Genomic DNA, 18,370 nt, shown 5'->3' with positions numbered 1-18,370 from the left:
TTGTGCTATGGAAAGCAGGTACTGCTTAGGTAAAATAGGAAGGTTTTTCCCTGCCTGCTTTCCATATTCCCTGGGTATCTTTGGCCACCTCCTCCTTTTTCCTAGAGTCAATTTCTTCAGCAGGAACGCTTAAAACATATCTTTTCAGGAGCAGAAAACACCAGATCGGCCCGCTGACTAGAGTGTAAGCCCAGGGGTCCATACAGCCGTTGTGTTGCGGCTTTACTGGTAACGTCAGTTAGAGCATTTCTTATCTCTTTGTTCCTCCTTCTGCCGGTACGGACTGGCAATTGCGCGCTGCTGCATGGCCGCATTGCCGCCGCACAGCAGCTGCCTGCCTGCCCGTGGCAGGGGCCCGTCGGGAGGCCAGTTTGGACAGGCCTGTGCACCATCCCCTCTTGCTGAGCCAGCTTTGAGCAGGGGGCCTAGCCTAGCTCACATCCACAGGCCCCCTCCCACCTCAGCTCTTCTGTGCGTTGCACTGCATTGGGTTTCTCGCCCACTGCTCTCAACATCTAATTCCCAACTGGCACCTGCAGAAACACAGAGGATAAATGAAGGACGCAGGAAACCCCTTTCCTCACGCTCCCCTTCAGCCCAGACACCTCTCTGCCCCCTTCCCCATCACCTCTGCCCCTCGTTTCTGCTGCGCGTCACCCTCGACCCTCCCAGGGCCTCCGCAGTCCCTCACAGCAGCCCTCGCCGCCGCCACGGAGCGCACCCGGCCCCGGCCCAATCCACTGGCCACGGCCCAGTCCACTGGCCACGGCCACGGCCACGGCCCCGGCTCTCGGGCGCGGCCTCTTCCAGCTGCCTCCTCCCGCCTCCGCCCCCGTGGCCCCTCCCCTGCCTGTCTTCCCGCGCGTGCGCCCCACAGCCCGCCTCCCGGCCCAGCAGCGGGCCGCCGTGCGCTCCTCTGAGTGGTCGCAGCTCCGCCGTCACGGGCTCCTCCGATTGGTCGCAGCTCTGGCGCGAAGGCGCTGCAGCGGCCGTTGCTGAGCCGGCTGCAACCGGCTGTGAGTGGCCCGGGGCGCCTCGCAGCCGACCCTGGCAGACGGCGGCCCCCCCACACCCGCAGCCGTTCCTGCTCCCTGTGCCCCGGCTGGGCCGCCGCCTGCCGCTGCGCTGCTCGCGGCTGTGCTCGCACCCCACCGCTTTCTCCGATTTTACTGCCTTGGCAGCCCCTCTTGCTTTCGGCCAACTGTTCCCCTGGCTGTTTCCTGCAGAAGGTGGGTAGGGGCCTGTCATGACACAGACCTATAAAAGTACAGATGCGTTGCAACCCAAGCAAGAGGGGGATTGCTCCTCCAAAAGCATGCACACCAACAGCACTTTTTACCAAAAATTTATACGGTGCAGGTATACATGGTCATAGGATTGCACAATACAGACAATACATATGCATAAGCGAGGTGGGGTTATTAAAAAAACTCTTGCGTTAGCATTTCAGATCTGTCTCTGGTGGTCGTTTACTTCTTCAGGGGTCTGATCTTCCTCTGGATGAACTTCAGTCATTCACTCGTGCTCTCCTTTCGCTTGGAGATTTCAGGAGTTTCCCGACTTCTGACTGAATTTGCGGTGGAACTAACATTCTATTCTTTGCTAGACGTATTAGTCCTTGACAAATACCAGTGTCTTGACAAATCCCAGTCCCTGATAAGCTTAAGTGAGTTTCAAGGCAAACAGGATTGTTAGGCATTCTCTAGCAGACAGTTGGTCTCCTAAATCAAGCAAAATCTAGCAGACCATTAATTCCCTGTATCAATTCCCCCCTTTTCTTTCCCCTAAGCAAATTCTTCTGCTGTTAAAAGTGGTTCATTATATTTCATTACCATTTTTAAGGCCCATATTTGTTCAGCAAGCTTCTTCAGTTTATACCAAAAGATAAGATTTACTGCCCTTCATGTTGCCGTGACTGTCAGTAGTGTCAATATCGGGTGGGTCAGGGTGTTTAAGATCTTGGCAGCAGCTGGGGAATAACCCATGAACACGTCCCACCAGCAGTGCTCTCCGTCTGACTTCACTCGTTCCGTTATTTGGTGTGTTCTTTCTGCATCATGTTGGACAGTAATTAAAGTCTTTTGGCCACTTTCGTGGACTTGCTTTATCAACCTCTTTAAATTCTCATGGTGCAGAAGTTCCCTCACCAGAGCCAGAGTCATTCCAATAGGGATGGGCTGCCAATCTTGAATCAATTCATGACTAGGTCATATCAACTGATAGGTGATGACAGGAGCAGTATCATTAAAGTCACATCCTGTGAGACTAACAAATTACAGATGCAAATATTTGAGTGGTTACTTGTGTCCACTATTAGGTCATCAACTTGTACAGAATCACACAGATTTCTCAAGCAAACACATCCTATACCCCTCTAAGTCACAGTGGTTTCTGGGGTCTCGTTGGGGTGTATCTCAAAGTGACAAACATTTTGTTCCATATCCAGACAAATATCCTGCGCTTTTATGGTATTACCTTCACAAATAAATCCCTGCTGGTCTCACACAGCACAGCCCTTGACACCAATAACATCAATAGTTTGCCATTTTTTCCCATTTGTCATAGCCCACGCCCTGTGTTCTATGGCATAAAGTACAGTTCCCTGGTGATTTAATCCTAAGGCAACAATCGGATATATATTGTACACCAAGGCTTTCGATACAGTTACAACAAAGGCTGTGGCTGTGTCACTAGTAGGGTCAAAGTAAAATTAACTCAGTGCCACCACGATTGGAATTTCCTTTCAAATTCAGTTGCATTATCCCAAATTACCTTAGCCTGAAAAGGTGTCCGTCAGAACTAACAGATACTGGATACCGGACCCTCCCTTTTCTTGGGAGTTCTGAGAAATCCATTGCTGCCCTGGAGAGTTTCCTTTCCCTATTTGTCCGAGTTGGGCTTTAGGGCTTGTCTTAGGATTGTTCTGCAAACAGGGTTCACACTGCTGTGTCACTTGTGTAACGGTAGTGCAGAGGTTCCGGGCAGCCGTACGCTGACTCAAGTATTTATACAATGCTTCAGCTCCCCGATGGGATTTTCTGTGCTCTGCCAGAACCACGGCCCACAATAATGCAAATGGAATTATTATTCTGCCTCGCGGAGTTTTGCCCACCCACCTTTCTCTGTTCCTCCACCTAAATCTTCAACTGACTTTTGATACTCTTTGGAATACCTGGGTTCACAATTTGTATTTTACCGTCTGGGACCAAAGACCACGCCTCTAATTCGCCCCTCTCAGCCGCTCTTTTGGCTTCCGATCCATAGCATTGTCCTGTTCCTGAGCGGTATTTCCTTTCTGATGAGCCTGGCAATGCATGATAGCCACTTTTTCGGGTAGCTGCACTGCTGCCAGGAGCCTGAGAATTTCTTCAGCATGTTTTATATGTTTCCCTTGGGTGGACAGGAGTCCCCTTTCTTTCCATATCACCCCATGGGCATGGACTACCCCAAAAGTGTATTTGGAGTCCGTCCAGATGTTAATCTTCTTGTCTTTACCTAGTTCCAATTCTTGGGTTAAAGCTATTATTTCTGCCTTTTGTGTCGAGGTATTTGGTTCTGGACTTCCTCAGGTATTCCTGAGTTAACAGGAGTATCTATATCTATGAAGGCCAGACTCAAAAGTTCAATTAGCTGGTCATCTCCCACTGGGAGTTCCACTTTTCCCTTTTCAAATTTTATTTCCGCCCCAGTGTAATGGTTTAGCCCAAATTACCACACAGTTTCTCGCTCACCCTCCCCTCCCCAGCAGCATGGGGAAGAGAATTGGGAAGGAAGGGGGTTGATATGAAGACAATTTTCTAAAATAACAAGGGAAAACTACAATAACAACAGAATATAAGGATATTAAAATACACAAAATGAGCGATGTATGTTTGCTCACCACCCGATGTCCCAATGACCAACACAGCCCGTCCCGAGCAGCGATCACAGAAACAAAACCGAGTGGCAAGCAAAGGAGCAAAAGGGAGCCAGCGAGGGAGAGGGAACGATGCCGGCAAACAAGGGAGAAAGATGGATGCCAGGAAGGCAGACACCCACCCTGGCCAGCCCCCACTTCTATACTGAGCATGACGTTCATGGCATGGAACACTCTCTTTGGCCAGTTTGGGTCAATTATTCTGTCTGTCTTTCTCCCAGCTTCCTGCATCTGCAAATTAACGAGACTTGGAAAGCAGGACGGTGTCCTTGGTCTCATCCACAACAACTGGTATCACCGGGGTGTTTTATCAACATTCTTCACACACAAAATCCAAAACAAACCAGCTACTGAGAGGGAAATTAACTCTGTCCCTGCCAAAACCAGGACACCCGGTATCAACTAGAAATTCTGTATTCTGATGTTGTTTCCCTAGCTTCAATATAACGAGGGGATCTGCTAGGGTAGATTCCCCAGGTCCCCGTCAATCTTCTTTGACGTGGGCCTGCATCCTTCCTCTCCCTTTTCTCTTTGGACATTCACTTTTCCAATGTCCCCTTTGTTTGCACCACTGGTCCTTTTCCAAAGGTCTCCCGGGTCCCACACCTCTAGATCCCTGACTCTCTTGTAGTGCCTTGACCAGCATCCGTTTATCCTTCCTCTGATCTTCCTCTTCTCTATTGCTAAACACTCCCCAAGCTTCATCTAATAGAGTCTCCCAATTTCTGCTCTCTGTCGGTCTTAAGTTATGCAACTTCCTCCGAATATCACTTGCTGACTGTCCTACAAACAGAGACACTGACTGCTGTACTCCTGTTCCCACCCTGGGTGCAGAGGAGTGTGTCGCGTAAAAGGGGACGTGTATTAAAACAGGGCCTCCCTCTGGCCCCAGCCCCTTCCTCAGGGGTGCCGGCACCACGATCTGTTCTTTCTTACTGCGGGTGCGAGAGGATACTGGACTATCTGGAGGGGCTTCCGAATCAGAACCTTATCGTCCCTGATAAGCTTAAGTGAGTTTCAAGGCAAACAGGGTTGTTAGGCATTGTCTAGCAGACAGTTGATCTCCTAAATCAAGCAAAATGCTACAAGACAACGCCCAGGCTCTTCGTTATCTCATCACGCAGGGAAACTGCGCTCCCTTGTGCAGGGAGTCCTTCTGTCTCTGGCATCCCTGCCTCCAGCCACCTGAACCCCTTCTTGCAGCGGGGCCTGCTTGCCCTCCCTGCCACATCCTTCCTCGCTCACCAGTCACCGCTGCTGGGCGGGTACAGTTTGAATTTCCCCTTCACGGTCAGCTGTCTTGACTTGTCTCCTTCGGAGCCTGAGGGCCTCCCTTGCCCAGAGGATGCTGCACGGGAGACCATCAAAGGCCCGGCCCGTGGCCCGGCCGGGGAGTGAGTTCCCGTTAGAGAGAGGGGCTTGCTCCCACCCTTTGGCCGAGCCCTGGCACGGGCCGCTTGACCCTGCTCCAGTGCACGATGCTGGGCCTCCACAATGCACCTGCCTCCCCGCTCCGGACACACAAGACCCAAACGACGCGTGACAGAGCGGTCCCCAGGTGGAGATGCCACTGTCCACGCCAGGCGCAGGGACAGCAAGTATTGGTGCAGAGCTGCTGGGGCAGCTCGGTCTGAGGAGAAAGGGCCCTGGAAAAAGGATCTCAAGGCAAAGACCAACGCTGTCCTTCACAGAAAGGGAAAAAGAGGCTTCCTGGAACCGCACGCGTCCCTCCACCAGACCGGCAGCAACGCTTGCCTAACCAGAGGAAAACACTGGCTCCCTGTCGCCTCCCCAGATTGGATTCCCTGTCAGATGGGGTCTTAGCGTGACAGAGGCCGTAGGAGGGAAGAGGAGGAGACAGATGAGTGCAGGGAAGATGCCCACACACACTATGGCCCGGCTTGAAGGAAGGCAGGCCCAAGCAAGACTTGCGAGTAAACTCTTTATTGCGGGAACAAGGGTCTCAAGTCTGTGTTTGCTGCCCGGAGGAGCTGCCCGGGGGCTCTACACATCTCTTGCCGCACAGCTCCCCAGGACACGGTCCACAAGCCTGCCAACTAAGGCCCTCCGGCCGCGGCTGCTGGGGCTTTCCTCGGACAAGCTCTGTGCGCCATACTCCTGTCTGGATGGGGGCCTTTGTATCTGCCGGAGGGAGGGGCTGCCTGGAAATCTGTGGGCGTCCTCAGCAGGAGTCCCTGCTGCGTGGCGCTGCTGAACACCGGAGACGGCCTTTGGGATGCTCTCCCTCCGAACCGTGCGCCTCCCTCGCGAGACAGCAGCAGCGGTCGTATGTCGCAGTGGTTCTAGCACAGGCAGCTTGGCTCCCTTCCTTACTTCCAGGCCCCGCTGTTCAGATGCTCTGGGCAATCCTTGTCCGTCTTTCACACCCCGCCTTGGCAAAGATGTCTGGGATGGCTGCGGCTGTCTCCTGGAGACATGTCCCCTGGGAAGCTCCAGGATTTCAGAATACTGGCAGCCAGAGTCTTCTTCAAACGCAGCTTTGAACACGCTGCCTGCACCGATGCCTGCCTTCCTCTTGGAATCAGCATCACTCCTGGGCAGCTGGGTACCTTCCTGTCCCAGCTGCTGTGGGCGAGGTGATTTTTCAGGGTGCAGCAGCCGCTCTGCCAGGCGAGAACTGTACATCGGTCCCAGCAGTTTGGGGGCATCCTCTACTTTGGCCAGCCGTTGCCGAAGCCTTTCCTGAAAGGTGACACCAGGTTGTGGTCTGCAGAAGCATTCACAGCCCTGCGACCTGAGGCTTCCCACGGGCCCGGCTCCGCACTCTGCCTCAGCCACGCGACGAGGGCAGAAGACAAGGGCTTCCCTCAGGACTCCGCGTGCTCGCACACGGCCTTCCTGCCCGTGCCCACCCCAGCACCCTGCGCCAGCTCAGCTGCGAGCCTGCCAGTCCTTTCCCTGCCACAACGCCCGGCCACCAGCACAGCCCTCCCCTCTTCTGCACCGACCGCCTCCCCGAGATGCACCAAGTAAAGCCCCAGCCCTCGGCACCCTGCCGCTCTACACGTATCTGCGAACGCTCTGCTTTGCCTACCTCTTCTCGCCTGATCGTTTTCTCTGTCTCCTGCTTGAGCCTGGTCAGATACTGCCTGTAGTCATTGAACTCCTTCACAGTGCAAACCACCTACGGAGAGGCGAGGGCAGAAATCACCCAAGCACTGTCAAAGCCAGCTACGCAGGCTGCCTTCCCCAAAACAGCCCGACCCCAGCGGGAGGGGAGCTGCTACTCTGCACACGCTCCCTCTGCGCTCAGGGAACCCCGCTCGCAGGGAATCGTTTTTATCAGCCCAACGACGTCCAAACCTACTTTGCCATCGCTGGTGACGTAATACTCTCTCTTCAGCCGCCGGATGTTGTCTTTGCGATTGTGGTACGCCCGCAGATGTGGGTCATGCAGGGAGTTGTACTCTGTGGGCATTAGGTGACAGTAGGGATCTCCCAGGTCAAAATAGCACGAGGGCCGGTAAAGCTGCAAGAAAGATGCTCCAGACGATGAACGGGCCAGGACAGAGTGCCACAGACCAATGCACCTCCGAGCTCTGAGCTTCACACGTGCACAGGGTGGCATTTCCAAACCTTTGAGGTATAGACTAATTCCTGCCTTACTTCCCAGCCAGAGGAAAGAGCTCTCCACGTCAGAGACTCTCCAGCCAGGCACAAGAAATCCTCTGCCTACTTCCTTTGTCTGCTGGCTGTCTGCTGTTGCTGCAGGCATACAGGGAGCTGTTCACTGCGGGGCTGAGAGGGTTGCACCCAGCGCTGCACGTGTGAGGAGCTAAGCTGAAATGTTGCCTGCGGCCACATCTTTTCCTCTGGCAGTTCACTCTGATTGCAAATTGGGATTGTGCTCCCCTCAGGTGCCAAGCTGTGCTTGTGGAAAGGTAGAGGCACTTTCAAGACCTGACACCAGCACTCTCCTCCATGCAGCTCTGGCCAGCCTGCGGCACTGCTATGGGCAAGGCCTCCTTTCTCTCGGTACCACGGAGCCAGGAGCTTGCCTCGACGGCCCAGCCCTCTCCGACTGAAGGGCTGCGGCTCCCGCTGTAGAGCAGGTGACCGCAATAACAGGGACCTCGTAAAAGAAGAGAGCTTTTCTACCCCTTTTCCTTTACCTTTTCCCCCAGCTTTCCCCTGCTGAAGACTGGCTTTGGGCTGCCAGGTGGCACAGGGACCTTGGCCCAGAGTGGGAGGTCCAGCAGCCGAGGATCCATCAGCCCAGTAGCTCCTTCTCCCACGTGCTGTCTTCTCTGCCCGAGCTAGGAAGACAGAGACACTCAGGCGCTAGCTCCAGAAGCCTCCTGCACGGCACTTGCAAGAACGGGCACGGCCCGAGGCACCAGCGCAACCCCCTGTCCCAGGCTCCTCGGCTGAGCCCTCTCCACGGGCCCGCTGCTCACCTCTCTCCTCTTGCCCAGTGCACTCAGCACTGCCTCTGCTTCTCGGGCGCCAGCAGCGAGACGGTGCTCCACGGCTCCTTCCAAGAGCTCTCCCAGAGCTGCCACCCCTGTGCTCACTCCTCTTGCTCCAGAGGCGCACAACTGTGGCCACTGCAGCTGCGCTCCCAGGAAGCGGCTCTGTAGAGGAATTGCGCATTGTCACATCATCGCATTGTGACATCGCTGCATTGTCACCTCACTGCGTTGCCGTAACGCCACCCAACTGCTGTCCAGCGGCTGGTGTCGGGGGGCCCGCCTGGAGGCCAGTTTGGATACGCCTGTGGGAGACCCACTCTTGCTGAGCCACCTTGGAGAGGTCATCGGCACAGGCCGGCCCCTTCCCACCTCAACTCTTCTGTGCCCCACCTTCCCTCTCCTGCACGGACTCCTCAGCCACAACAGCCGTGGCCCTTGCACCCCAGGCTACCTGCAGCTGGGGTTACTCTCTCTGCTGATGGGCAGAGCGTCAAACCAAAGACCAGAGAGGGTTTCTGGGCAGGCCAGCCTCTCTTTCCCGCTCTTGGGGAATTTTTGTGGTACCCTGTGAGGCAAATTAAACACACCTTTGTGCTGTCACCGATATAAAAACAAACTAACTAACAACGCACTGGGCGGAGTGCTACCGCAACCAGCGGTTCTACGTGGAGCGTGCAACGGCGCCGCACAAGCAGATTCCTTCTGTCCGCTTGCGCCAGCACCCATCCCGTGAGCGGCTGGCATGGGGCACCTCAGCCGGGCAGTGGGGCCGTCTCCCAGAGCAGCTCTGCTGCCCAGAGCTGACCCCCGCTGTCTCCCATTCCAGGATGGCTACAAGACAACGCCCAGGCTCTTCCTTATCTCATCACGCAGGGAAACTGCGCTCCCTTGTGCAGGGAGTCCTTCCGTCTCTGGTGTGAGAGAAGGGCAGAGAGTTTTGCTTAAGCCAATGTTTTGTGACTTTGTAGAGATAGTACATAAAGCTTTGTTTAAGTTATGAAAATGTATTTGGCAAGATTCACTCTTGTCTTAGTGATTTGACAGGACTGAGGTTTTACCCGCACGACAGGGCTGCAAGGTTAGAAGAAGGACATCTGGCAGTTGAGCCAGCAAAAGGCAGGAAACTGGGTTGGGGCAAGAATGTCAACAACCCCAAACCTGGGAGCGACCCCTTATATGCTTTTAGCCAATTAACGCCTGTACAACGACGCGTGATATGCTCCTAGCCAATCAGCACCTGTCACGAACGGCGTAGGTAACCAATAGAATGTAGATTGTGAGCTCCCAAAAAGGGAGCCAGGCAAAGTGGGGGGGGGCAGGAGAGGTTATAGATATTGTAACTGTGAACTGAGGGGCTGTGCCTCTGCCATGAGATGCACCCGGCTCAGCTGGCCCGTCAATAAAGCTTTGCTCCGGCGACTTTGTCCTCTGCAAATTTTTCATGGTGACTGGCTATTTCTCACAATCTGGGGGTCATCCGCAAGCTATATTCACTTCTGACTCCGCGGGGCGGGGCGACGGGAACGGAGAAGGTGCGCCCTGCCGATTTCGGCGCTCTCTGGTCTCTTTGCCTCGTTCCGTGGAAGTGGCAGGCGATACCCGGACGGAGGACTCCCGGAGCAAAAAAGGGCGATACAGAAACTGAACAGATTAACGCGCGGCAGGCGACAATTTCTGTGCGCGGAACCCGGGTAAGAAAATTGAGGTTAAGTAACACTGGGGCGGCTGGGATAGCGGGACTGAGAGTGTGAGTGAGACGCGGTATTGGCTGCGAAGCGAGTCCTTCTAACCACAGTTCCGTTTCTCCGCGAGGAGACCGGCCGGTGAAGGGATGAAGCGAGAGGGTTCTGGTTGAAAGGTGTCCCGCGGGAATATGGGGAATAAGTCTGGATGGGAAAGGGGGAGAGTGACCAAGGAGTCGAGTAAGGAGTCCTCCTCGAGCATACCTCCCAACAGTCCTTTGGGGAGAATGCTCAGTGAATGGGGCAGGAGGGTCTGTCCTGCACGCGGGGAAAAGAGAAAGAGAGGATGATCTAATACTGTATGTTTGAATGGACTAAAGAACCCATCAAATGTGACCCCTTCTATTGGCCTAAATATGGATCATCCGAAGACTGGATCTGCCAGGCTTAAATATTTACGTAAAATAATACATAAAACCCTGCAGCCAGGAGGAGAGTGGTTATGCCTCCTGCTGGATGGGAACTCGGTCCCTTCTTATGTCTAAAAAGACACGTAAAACTGAAAAGGAAAAGGAAAAATGGGACCCTGCGAATCATTCACGCCCTCCATATATTCTAGAACCCCAACCTAATGCCCCACCTTTAGAAGAAGAAAACAATGAGGAAGATATTAGCCAAAAAGGAGGGGGGCATACTACTAATCCTCATACCCCGTTAATTCAAGAAACATGAAGGATCCGGACCACTGAATTAGAACAGTTAAAGAAAGATGTCCAAAATTATCCTTTACCCACAGTAAAAAGGGCACAAAAACTTAACGCGGAAGAAATGGCTTCCGTTACGGGAAGTACCCATGCAAGGGGTCCCGGGAGGGGTAGGATATGTAAAGGTGCCCCTAACCAGTACGGAGGTCCGAGAGGTTAAAAAGGAGATGAAGAAAATGCTGGAGGACGCTCTGGGTTTATCAGAACAATTCGACCAGGTTTTGGATCCTAGTATTTACACTTGGGATGAAATGCAGTCCGTTATGGGAACCTTATTTACACCAGAAGAAAGACAAATGATACGGACTGCGGGAATAAGAATCTGGGAAAGGGACAATCCTGCAGATGCTCAGGGAGGGGTCCAGGTGATCAAAAGTTTCCTGTGGCAAGACCAAAAATTGGGACCAGAATAATATTGAAGGTAGAAACCATATGTCAGACTATAGAAAATTAGTAATTAAAGGAATAAAGGATATAGAGGATGCTGCACGGGAGACCATCAAAGGCCCGGCCCGTGGCCCGGCCCGGGGAGTGAGTTCCCGTTAGAGAGAGGGGCTTGCTCCCACCCTTTGGCTGAGCCCTGGCACGGGCCGCTTGACCCTGCTCCAGTGCACGATGCTGGGCCTCCACAATGCACCTGCCTCCCCGCTCCGGACACACAAGACCCAAACGACGCGTGACAGAGCGGTCCCCAGGCGGAGACGCCACTCTCCACGCCAGGTGCAGGGACAGCAAGTATTGGTGCAGAGCTGCTGGGGCAGCTCGGTCTGAGGAGAAAGGGCCCTGGAAAAAGGATCTCAAGGCAAAGACCAACGCTGTCCTTCACAGAAAGGGAAAAAGAGGCTTCCTGGAACCGCACGCATGCCTCCACCAGACCGGCAGCAACGCTTGCCTAACCAGAGGAAAACACTGGCTCCCTGTCGCCTCCCCAGATTGGATTCCCTGTCAGATGGGGTCTTAGCATGACAGAGGCCGTAGGAGGGAAGAGGAGGAGACAGATGAGTGCAGGGAAGATGCCCACACACACTATGGCCCGGCTTGAAGGAAGGCAGGCCTGAGCAAGCACTTGCGAGTAAACTCTTTATTGCGGGAACAAGGGTCTCAAGTCTGTGTTTGCTGCCCGGAGGAGCTGCCCGGGGGCTCTACACATCTCTTGCCGCACAGCTCCCCAGGACACGGTCCACAAGCCTGCCAACTAAGGCCCTCCGGCCGCGGCTGCTGGGGCTTTCCTCGGACAAGCTCTGTGCGCCATACTCCTGTCTGGATGGGGGCCTTTGTATCTGCCGGAGGGAGGGGCTGCCTGGAAATCTGTGGGCGTCCTCAGCAGGAGTCCCTGCTGCGTGGCGCTGCTGAACACCGGAGACGGCCTTTGGGATGCTCTCCCTCCGAACCGTGCGCCTCCCTCGCGAGACAGCAGCAGCGGTCGTATGTCGCAGTGGTTCTAGCACAGGCAGCTTGGCTCCCTTCCTTGCTTCCAGGCCCCGCTGTTCAGATGCTCTGGGCAATCCTTGTCCGTCTTCCACTCCCTGACTCGACAAAGACGTCTGGGATGGCTGCGGCTGTCTCCTGGAGACATGTCCCCTGGGAAGCTCCAGGATTTCAGAATACTGGCAGCCAGAGTCTTCTTCAAACGCAGCTTTGAACACGCTGCCTGCACCAATGTCTTCCTTCCTCTTGGAGTCAGCATCACTCCTGGGCAGCTGGGCGCCTTCCTGTCCCAGCTGCTCAGGCTGGGAGTAGCTTTGGCCATTGCCCAAAGCTGCTTTCACTCTTCTGCACCGCCCCGATTTCAGGGCGGTATTTCTGCTTGCAGGTGCAGGTGGGCGAGGGGGATTTTCAGGATGCAGCAGCCACTCTGCCAGGCGAGAAGTGTCGATTGGTCCCAGAAGTTTGGGGGCATCCTCTACTTTGGCCAGCCGTTGCCGAAGCCTTTCCTGAAAGGTGACACCAGGTTGTGGTCTGCAGAAGCGTTCACAGCCCTGCGTTCTGAGGCTTCCCACGGGCCCGGCTCCGCACTCTGCCTCAGCCACGCGACGAGGGCAGAAGACAAGGGCAGAAGACTCCGCGTGCTCGCACACGGCCTTCCTGCCTGTGCCCACCCCAGCACCCTGCGCCAGCTCAGCTGCGAGCTTGCCAGTCCTTTCCCCGCCAGAACGCCTGGCCACCAGCACAGCCCTCCCCTCTTCTGCACCGACCGCCTCCCCGAGATGCACCAAGTAAAGCCCCAGCCCTCGGCACCCTGCCGCTCTACACGTATCTGCGAACGCTCTGCTTTGCCTACCTCTTCTCGCCTGATCGTTTTCTCTGTCTCCTGCTTGAGCCTGGTCAGATACTGCCTGTAGTCATTGAACTCCTTCACAGTGCAAACCACCTACGGAGAGGCGAGGGCAGAAATCACCCAAGCACTGTCAAAGCCAGCTACGCAGGCTGCCTTCCCCAAAACAGCCCGACCCCAGCGGGAGGGGAGCTGCTACTCTGCACACGCTCCCTCTGCGCTCAGGGAACCCCGCTCGCAGGGAATCGTTTTTATCAGCCCAACGACGTCCAAACCTACTTTGCCATCGCTGGTGACGAAACCCTCTCTCTTCAGCTGCCGGATGTTGTCTTTGCGATTGTGGTACGCCCGCAGATGCGGGTCATGCAGGGAGTTGTACTCTGTGGGCATTTGGCGACAGTAGGGATCTCCCAGGTCAAAATAGCACGAGGACCGCTGAAGCTGTAAGAGAAATGCTCCAGAGGATGAACGGGCCAGGAGAGCAGCAGAGATGAACGCACCTCCAAGCTTCTCACGTGCACAGGGTGGCATTTCCAAACCTTTGAGGTATAGACTAATTCCTGCCTTACTTCCCAGCCAGAGGAAAGAGCTCTCCACGTCAGAGACTCTCCAGCCAGGCACAAGAAACCCTCTGCCTACTTCCTTTGTCTGCTGGCTGTCTGCTGTTGCTGCAGGCATACAGGGAGCTGTTCACTGCGGGGCTGAGAGGGTTGCACCCAGCGCTGCACGTGTGAGGAGCTAAGCTGAAATGTTGCCTGCGGCCACATCTTTTCCTCTGGCAGTTCACTCTGATTGCAAATTGGGATTGTGCTCCCCTCAGGTGCCAAGCTGTGCTTGTGGAAAGGTAGAGGCACTTTCAAGACCTGACACCAGCACTCTCCTCCATGCAGCTCTGGCCAGCCTGCGGCACTGCTATGGGCAAGGCCTCCTTTCTCTCGGTACCACGGAGCCAGGAGCTTGCCTCGACGGCCCAGCCCTCTCCGACTGAAGGGCTGCGGCTCCCGCTGTAGAGCAGGTGGCCATAGCGACTTCTCTGCCTGATGGGGACCCTGTGAAAGGAGAGAGCTTTTCTACTCCTTTCTACTTCCTTTACCTTTTCCCCCAGCTTTGCCCTGCTGAACACAGGCTTGGAGCCGGGAATCACAGGGATCTTCACCCCGAGAGGGAGGTCCAGCAGCCGAGGATCCATCAGCCCAGTAGCTCCTTCTCCCACGTGCTGTCTTCTCTGCCCGAGCTAGGAAGACAGAGACACTCAGGCGCTAGCTCCAGAAGCCTCCTGCACGGCACTTGCAAGAACGGGCACGGCCCGAGGCACCAGCGCAACCCCCTGTCCCAGGCTCCTCGGCTGAGCCCTCTCCACGGGCCCGCTGCTCACCTCTCTCCTCTTGCCCAGTGCACTCAGCACTGCCTCTGCTTCTCGGGCGCCAGCAGCGAGACGGTGCTCCACGGCTCCTTCCAAGAGCTCTCCCAGAGCTGCCACCCCTGTGCTCACTCCTCTTGCTCCAGAGGCGCACAACTGTGGCCACTGCAGCTGCGCTCCCAGGAAGCGGCTCTGTAGAGGAATTGCGCATTGTCACATCATCGCATTGTGACATCGCTGCATTGTCACCTCACTGCGTTGCCGTAACGCCACCCAACTGCTGTCCAGCGGCTGGTGTCGGGGGGCCCGCCTGGAGGCCAGTTTGGATACGCCTGTGGGAGACCCACTCTTGCTGAGCCACCTTGGAGAGGTCATCGGCACAGGCCGGCCCCTTCCCACCTCAACTCTTCTGTGCCCCACCTTCCCTCTCCTGCACGGACTCCTCAGCCACAACAGCCGTGGCCCTTGCACCCCAGGCTACCTGCAGCTGGGGTTACTCTCTCTGCTGATGGGCAGAGCGTCAAACCAAAGACCAGAGAGGGTTTCTGGGCAGGCCAGCCTCTCTTTCCCGCTCTTGGGGAATTTTTGTGGTACCCTGTGAGGCAAATTAAACACACCTTTGTGCTGTCACCGATATAAAAACAAACTAACTAACAACGCACTGGGTGGAGTGCTACCGCAACCAGCGGTTCTACGTGGAGCGTGCAACGGCGCCGCACAAGCAGATTCCTTCTGTCCGCTTGCGCCAGCACCCATCCCGTGAGCGGCTGGCATGGGGCACCTCAGCCGGGCAGTGGGGCCGTCTCCCAGAGCAGCTCTGCTGCCCAGAGCTGACCCCCGCTGTCTCCCATTCCAGGATGGCTACAAGACAACGCCCAGGCTCTTCCTTATCTCATCACGCAGGGAAACTGCACTCCCTGCACGGAAGGGAGTCCTTCCGTCTCTGGCATCCCTGCCTCCAGCCACCTGAACCCCTTCTTGCAGCGGGGCCTGCTTGCCCTCCCTGCCACATCCTTCCTCGCTCACCAGTCACCACTGCTGGGTGGGTACAGTTTGAATTTCCCCTTCACGGTCAGCTGTCTTGACTTGTCTCCTTCGGAGCCTGAGGGCCTCCCTTGCCCAGAGGATGCTGCACGGTGAGTGAAGGGGTTAAAGAAATTTTAGTGGATATGGCCTTGATTAATTATTGCTGTGAATACTATGGTGATAAATAGTGCTTGAACCACTTGCTTAATGATTTGCGAAACCTTTCGTGGGGAGTTTTGCAATTCTTCTTGAAAAGACAGTTCCTGATATGGACCGCGGGGACTCCTTCAAGAACCAGCTAAAACCCACCCTACAGCTTGAATAAAAGCCAAGGTATCACTGTGCCTCCGCGAGAACAAAAGGTTACTAGTGGTGACAAAGGAGTCACCTACCTTCATCCCCATGACCCCTGACAACCACCACCACAAGGCACTGCACAAGCACAGATGCAAGGATTTTATGAAAATGACCCCTTGGGACTAATTTTAATACAAAGCGAGGAAAGGTCATGCATGTGCATAGGTGTACAGCATAGTCCCCGTTGGGTGGGTACCCAGGTTGGTTCGGGGTGCCAAGGGAGACTCGCTGACCGATAGAGCGGCCGCTAGCAATCTTGGGAGGAGATTGAGTGGGTCCAAGGTGACCGCTGCATCCCATTGTCGGGAGCCAGGACGGACCTGCTGATGACCGGTATATGAGAAGGAGGAGAAGGGTAAGCGGGCCTCTTACAGTTTTAAAAGATACTTGCAGCTGCTGGAAGGTTGTCAACTGGAGTGATAATTGTATGATTTGAATATTTTGGTGTGTGTGTGATCTTCTGTGTTGCGCGGTGGAAATTTTAAAGTGTGAGTGAGTCCCAGGACTCCAAGCAAAACTGCTACTGTGTGTGTGACGTGAGGTCTGTCCAGCTGCCCCTAGCCACCCAGATTCTTCTGAGGTGGGCTAGAAAGCAAGGGGACTTTCCTCTGTCTTGTGTGATTGTGTGGCCACTGTGAGTGTGTGGACGTCCATGAAAGTGTGAACACTGTGAGTACCTTTGTATGTCGACACGAAGAGAAATTATAGAGAAGTGTAAGAGATGATTTGCGCGGAAGGTCATTAAGAGAGGCAGCCAAATCAAAATTAAGAATCATTGGCAGAGATTGTAAAATGGGAAACAACCATGGAGGAATATTAAAGAAGAGTCCTCTGGGGTGTGTACTTGCCCACTGGATATTGTTGGGACTGGAGATACGGAAAGCAAAAGACCATTATCAAATATTGCAATCAGTGGTGGCTGTTGTGTAAGTTAGAAGCCGAGGCTAAGTGGCCGCTCAATGAGTCGATAGATTATGAGGTGGTATATGCTGATGTGTTTTTCACTTTAAGAAATCATCCTGAGTGGCAAAAGGAATGTGGTATAAATTTGGCCCCTCAGGATCCCCTTGTTTTGGCATTAGGAAAGGATAAAAAGAAGGAACAAGGAAAGTTGAAGGTTTAGAGGACGTGGAAGGGGAATGTATGCTGGGCGGATTTGGTGTTCAAGGGGGACAAGGCAGAAGGATGCTGGGAAGGAACTAATGTGCATGTTGTTGGGAGCAAGGGCATTGGAAAAATGAGTGCCCCAAGCGCAGAAATACCCCAACAGAAATGGAGACATCAGACTGACCGGAACCTGGGGCATCTACCCGAGCGGAACCACTGGTTGTAATTAAGCTGGGGGAAAAACCACAAGAAATAGAATTCTTAGTAGATACAGGGGCAACGTACTCGGTTTTAAATCAGGCCTTGATGCCCCTGGGAAATGATTATGTCATGGTAAAAGGAGCGACTGGCCAAAGTGAAAAGGCATATTTTTGTAAGCCTCTAGAATACAAATTGGGAAAACAATGGGGTATTCATAAATTTTTATATATGCCCAACTCCCTGAAAGCACTTTTGGGAAGAGATTTGTTGGAACAACTGGGAGCAAAGATTATTATATTTGAAAAAGGAGAGATTACTCTGGAGGTAAAAGATCAGCAATATGTTCAGATATTGTCTCTAACCTTAACCAGTCTCCCCTCAGAAGGAAAAATTAATGAGGAAATCCTAAACCAAGTGTACCCGGGGGTATGGGCTACTGATGTACCTGGAGGAGCGAAAAGTGCTCCACCTGTCAAAGTTAAAGTTAAGGAAGGCCGACGACCGGCAAGAATTAAACAATATCCCCTAAAGAAGGAAGACAGAGAAGGAATCCGGCCGGTGATAGAAAAATTTCTGCAGTTAGGATTATTAAAGGAGTGTGAGTCAGAATTCAATACCCTTATATTACCTGTTTGGAAACCCGATGGGTCATATAGGGTGGTCCAAGACTTACGGGCGGTGAATAAGATAACTGAAGACCTCTACCCAGTAGTGGCAAATCCATATACCCTGCTGACTGTGTTGACACCTGAACTAAGTTGGTTTACTGTTGTAGATTTGAAGGATGCTTTCTTTTGCCTCCCTCTCCACAAAGCCAGTCAAAAATTGTTTGCGTTCGAATGGGAAAACCCTAAAAGTGGTTGGAAGACCCAGCTCACTTGAACGGTGTTGCCGCAAGGATTTAAGAATAGTCTTACCATTTTCGGCAATCAGCTTGCGAAAGACCTGGAATCCTGGGAAACCTCGTCTGAGAAAGGAAAATTGTTGCAGTATGTGGATGATATCCTGATCGCCACCAAAACAGAGGAAGACTGTATGACATGGACGGTGAGTCTGTTGAATTTCTTGGGACTCCAAGGATACCAGGTGTCCAAGAAGAAGGCCCAGGTAGTGCAGCGTAAAGTGAATTATTTGGGCTATGAAATTAGTGCAGGACAAAGAACTTTGGGACAGGCCTGCAAAGAGGCAATATGCCAAACTCAAAGACCTCAGACAGTAAAGGAGTTACAGACTTTTCTGGGAATGACGG

The 18,370-nt window shown here is 53.9% G+C and overlaps 1 protein-coding gene across 1 annotated transcript; it reads right to left on the bottom strand.

Moving 5' to 3' along the window:
• Positions 1 to 11,895: 11,895 nt before the first annotated feature.
• LOC147598684 (uncharacterized) lies at positions 11,896 to 14,289 on the bottom strand. Its single transcript, XM_086760787.1, has 4 exons — positions 14,164 to 14,289; positions 13,350 to 13,511; positions 13,077 to 13,166; positions 11,896 to 12,729 (listed from the first exon to the last, which is right to left on the bottom strand). Exons 1-4 carry the CDS (start codon positions 14,257 to 14,259, stop codon positions 11,938 to 11,940), a joined length of 1,140 nt encoding a protein of 379 aa, XP_086616913.1. The 5' UTR covers positions 14,260 to 14,289; the 3' UTR covers positions 11,896 to 11,937.
• Between the last annotated feature and the right edge of the window lie 4,081 nt (positions 14,290 to 18,370).

Source organism: Chlamydotis macqueenii, chromosome 16 (assembly GCF_036417535.1).
Source record: "Chlamydotis macqueenii isolate bChlMac1 chromosome 16, bChlMac1.mat, whole genome shotgun sequence".
Taxonomy (NCBI): Eukaryota; Metazoa; Chordata; class Aves; order Otidiformes; family Otididae; genus Chlamydotis; species Chlamydotis macqueenii.
Note: the sequence above shows the minus strand (reverse complement) of the source record. Positions and strands in the feature narration are given on the sequence as shown.

Coding starts and splice junctions, on each gene's coding strand:
- LOC147598684 (XM_086760787.1), bottom strand. CDS start 14,259: ATGGATCCTCGGCTGCTGGACCTCCCTCTCGGGGTGAAGATCCCTGTG. Junction 13,512..14,163: donor GGGCAAAGCTGGGGGAAAAG/GTAAAGGAAGTA, acceptor TTTCTCTTACAG/CTTCAGCGGTCCTCGTGCTA. Junction 13,167..13,349: donor TCGTCACCAGCGATGGCAAA/GTAGGTTTGGAC, acceptor GCCTCTCCGTAG/GTGGTTTGCACTGTGAAGGA.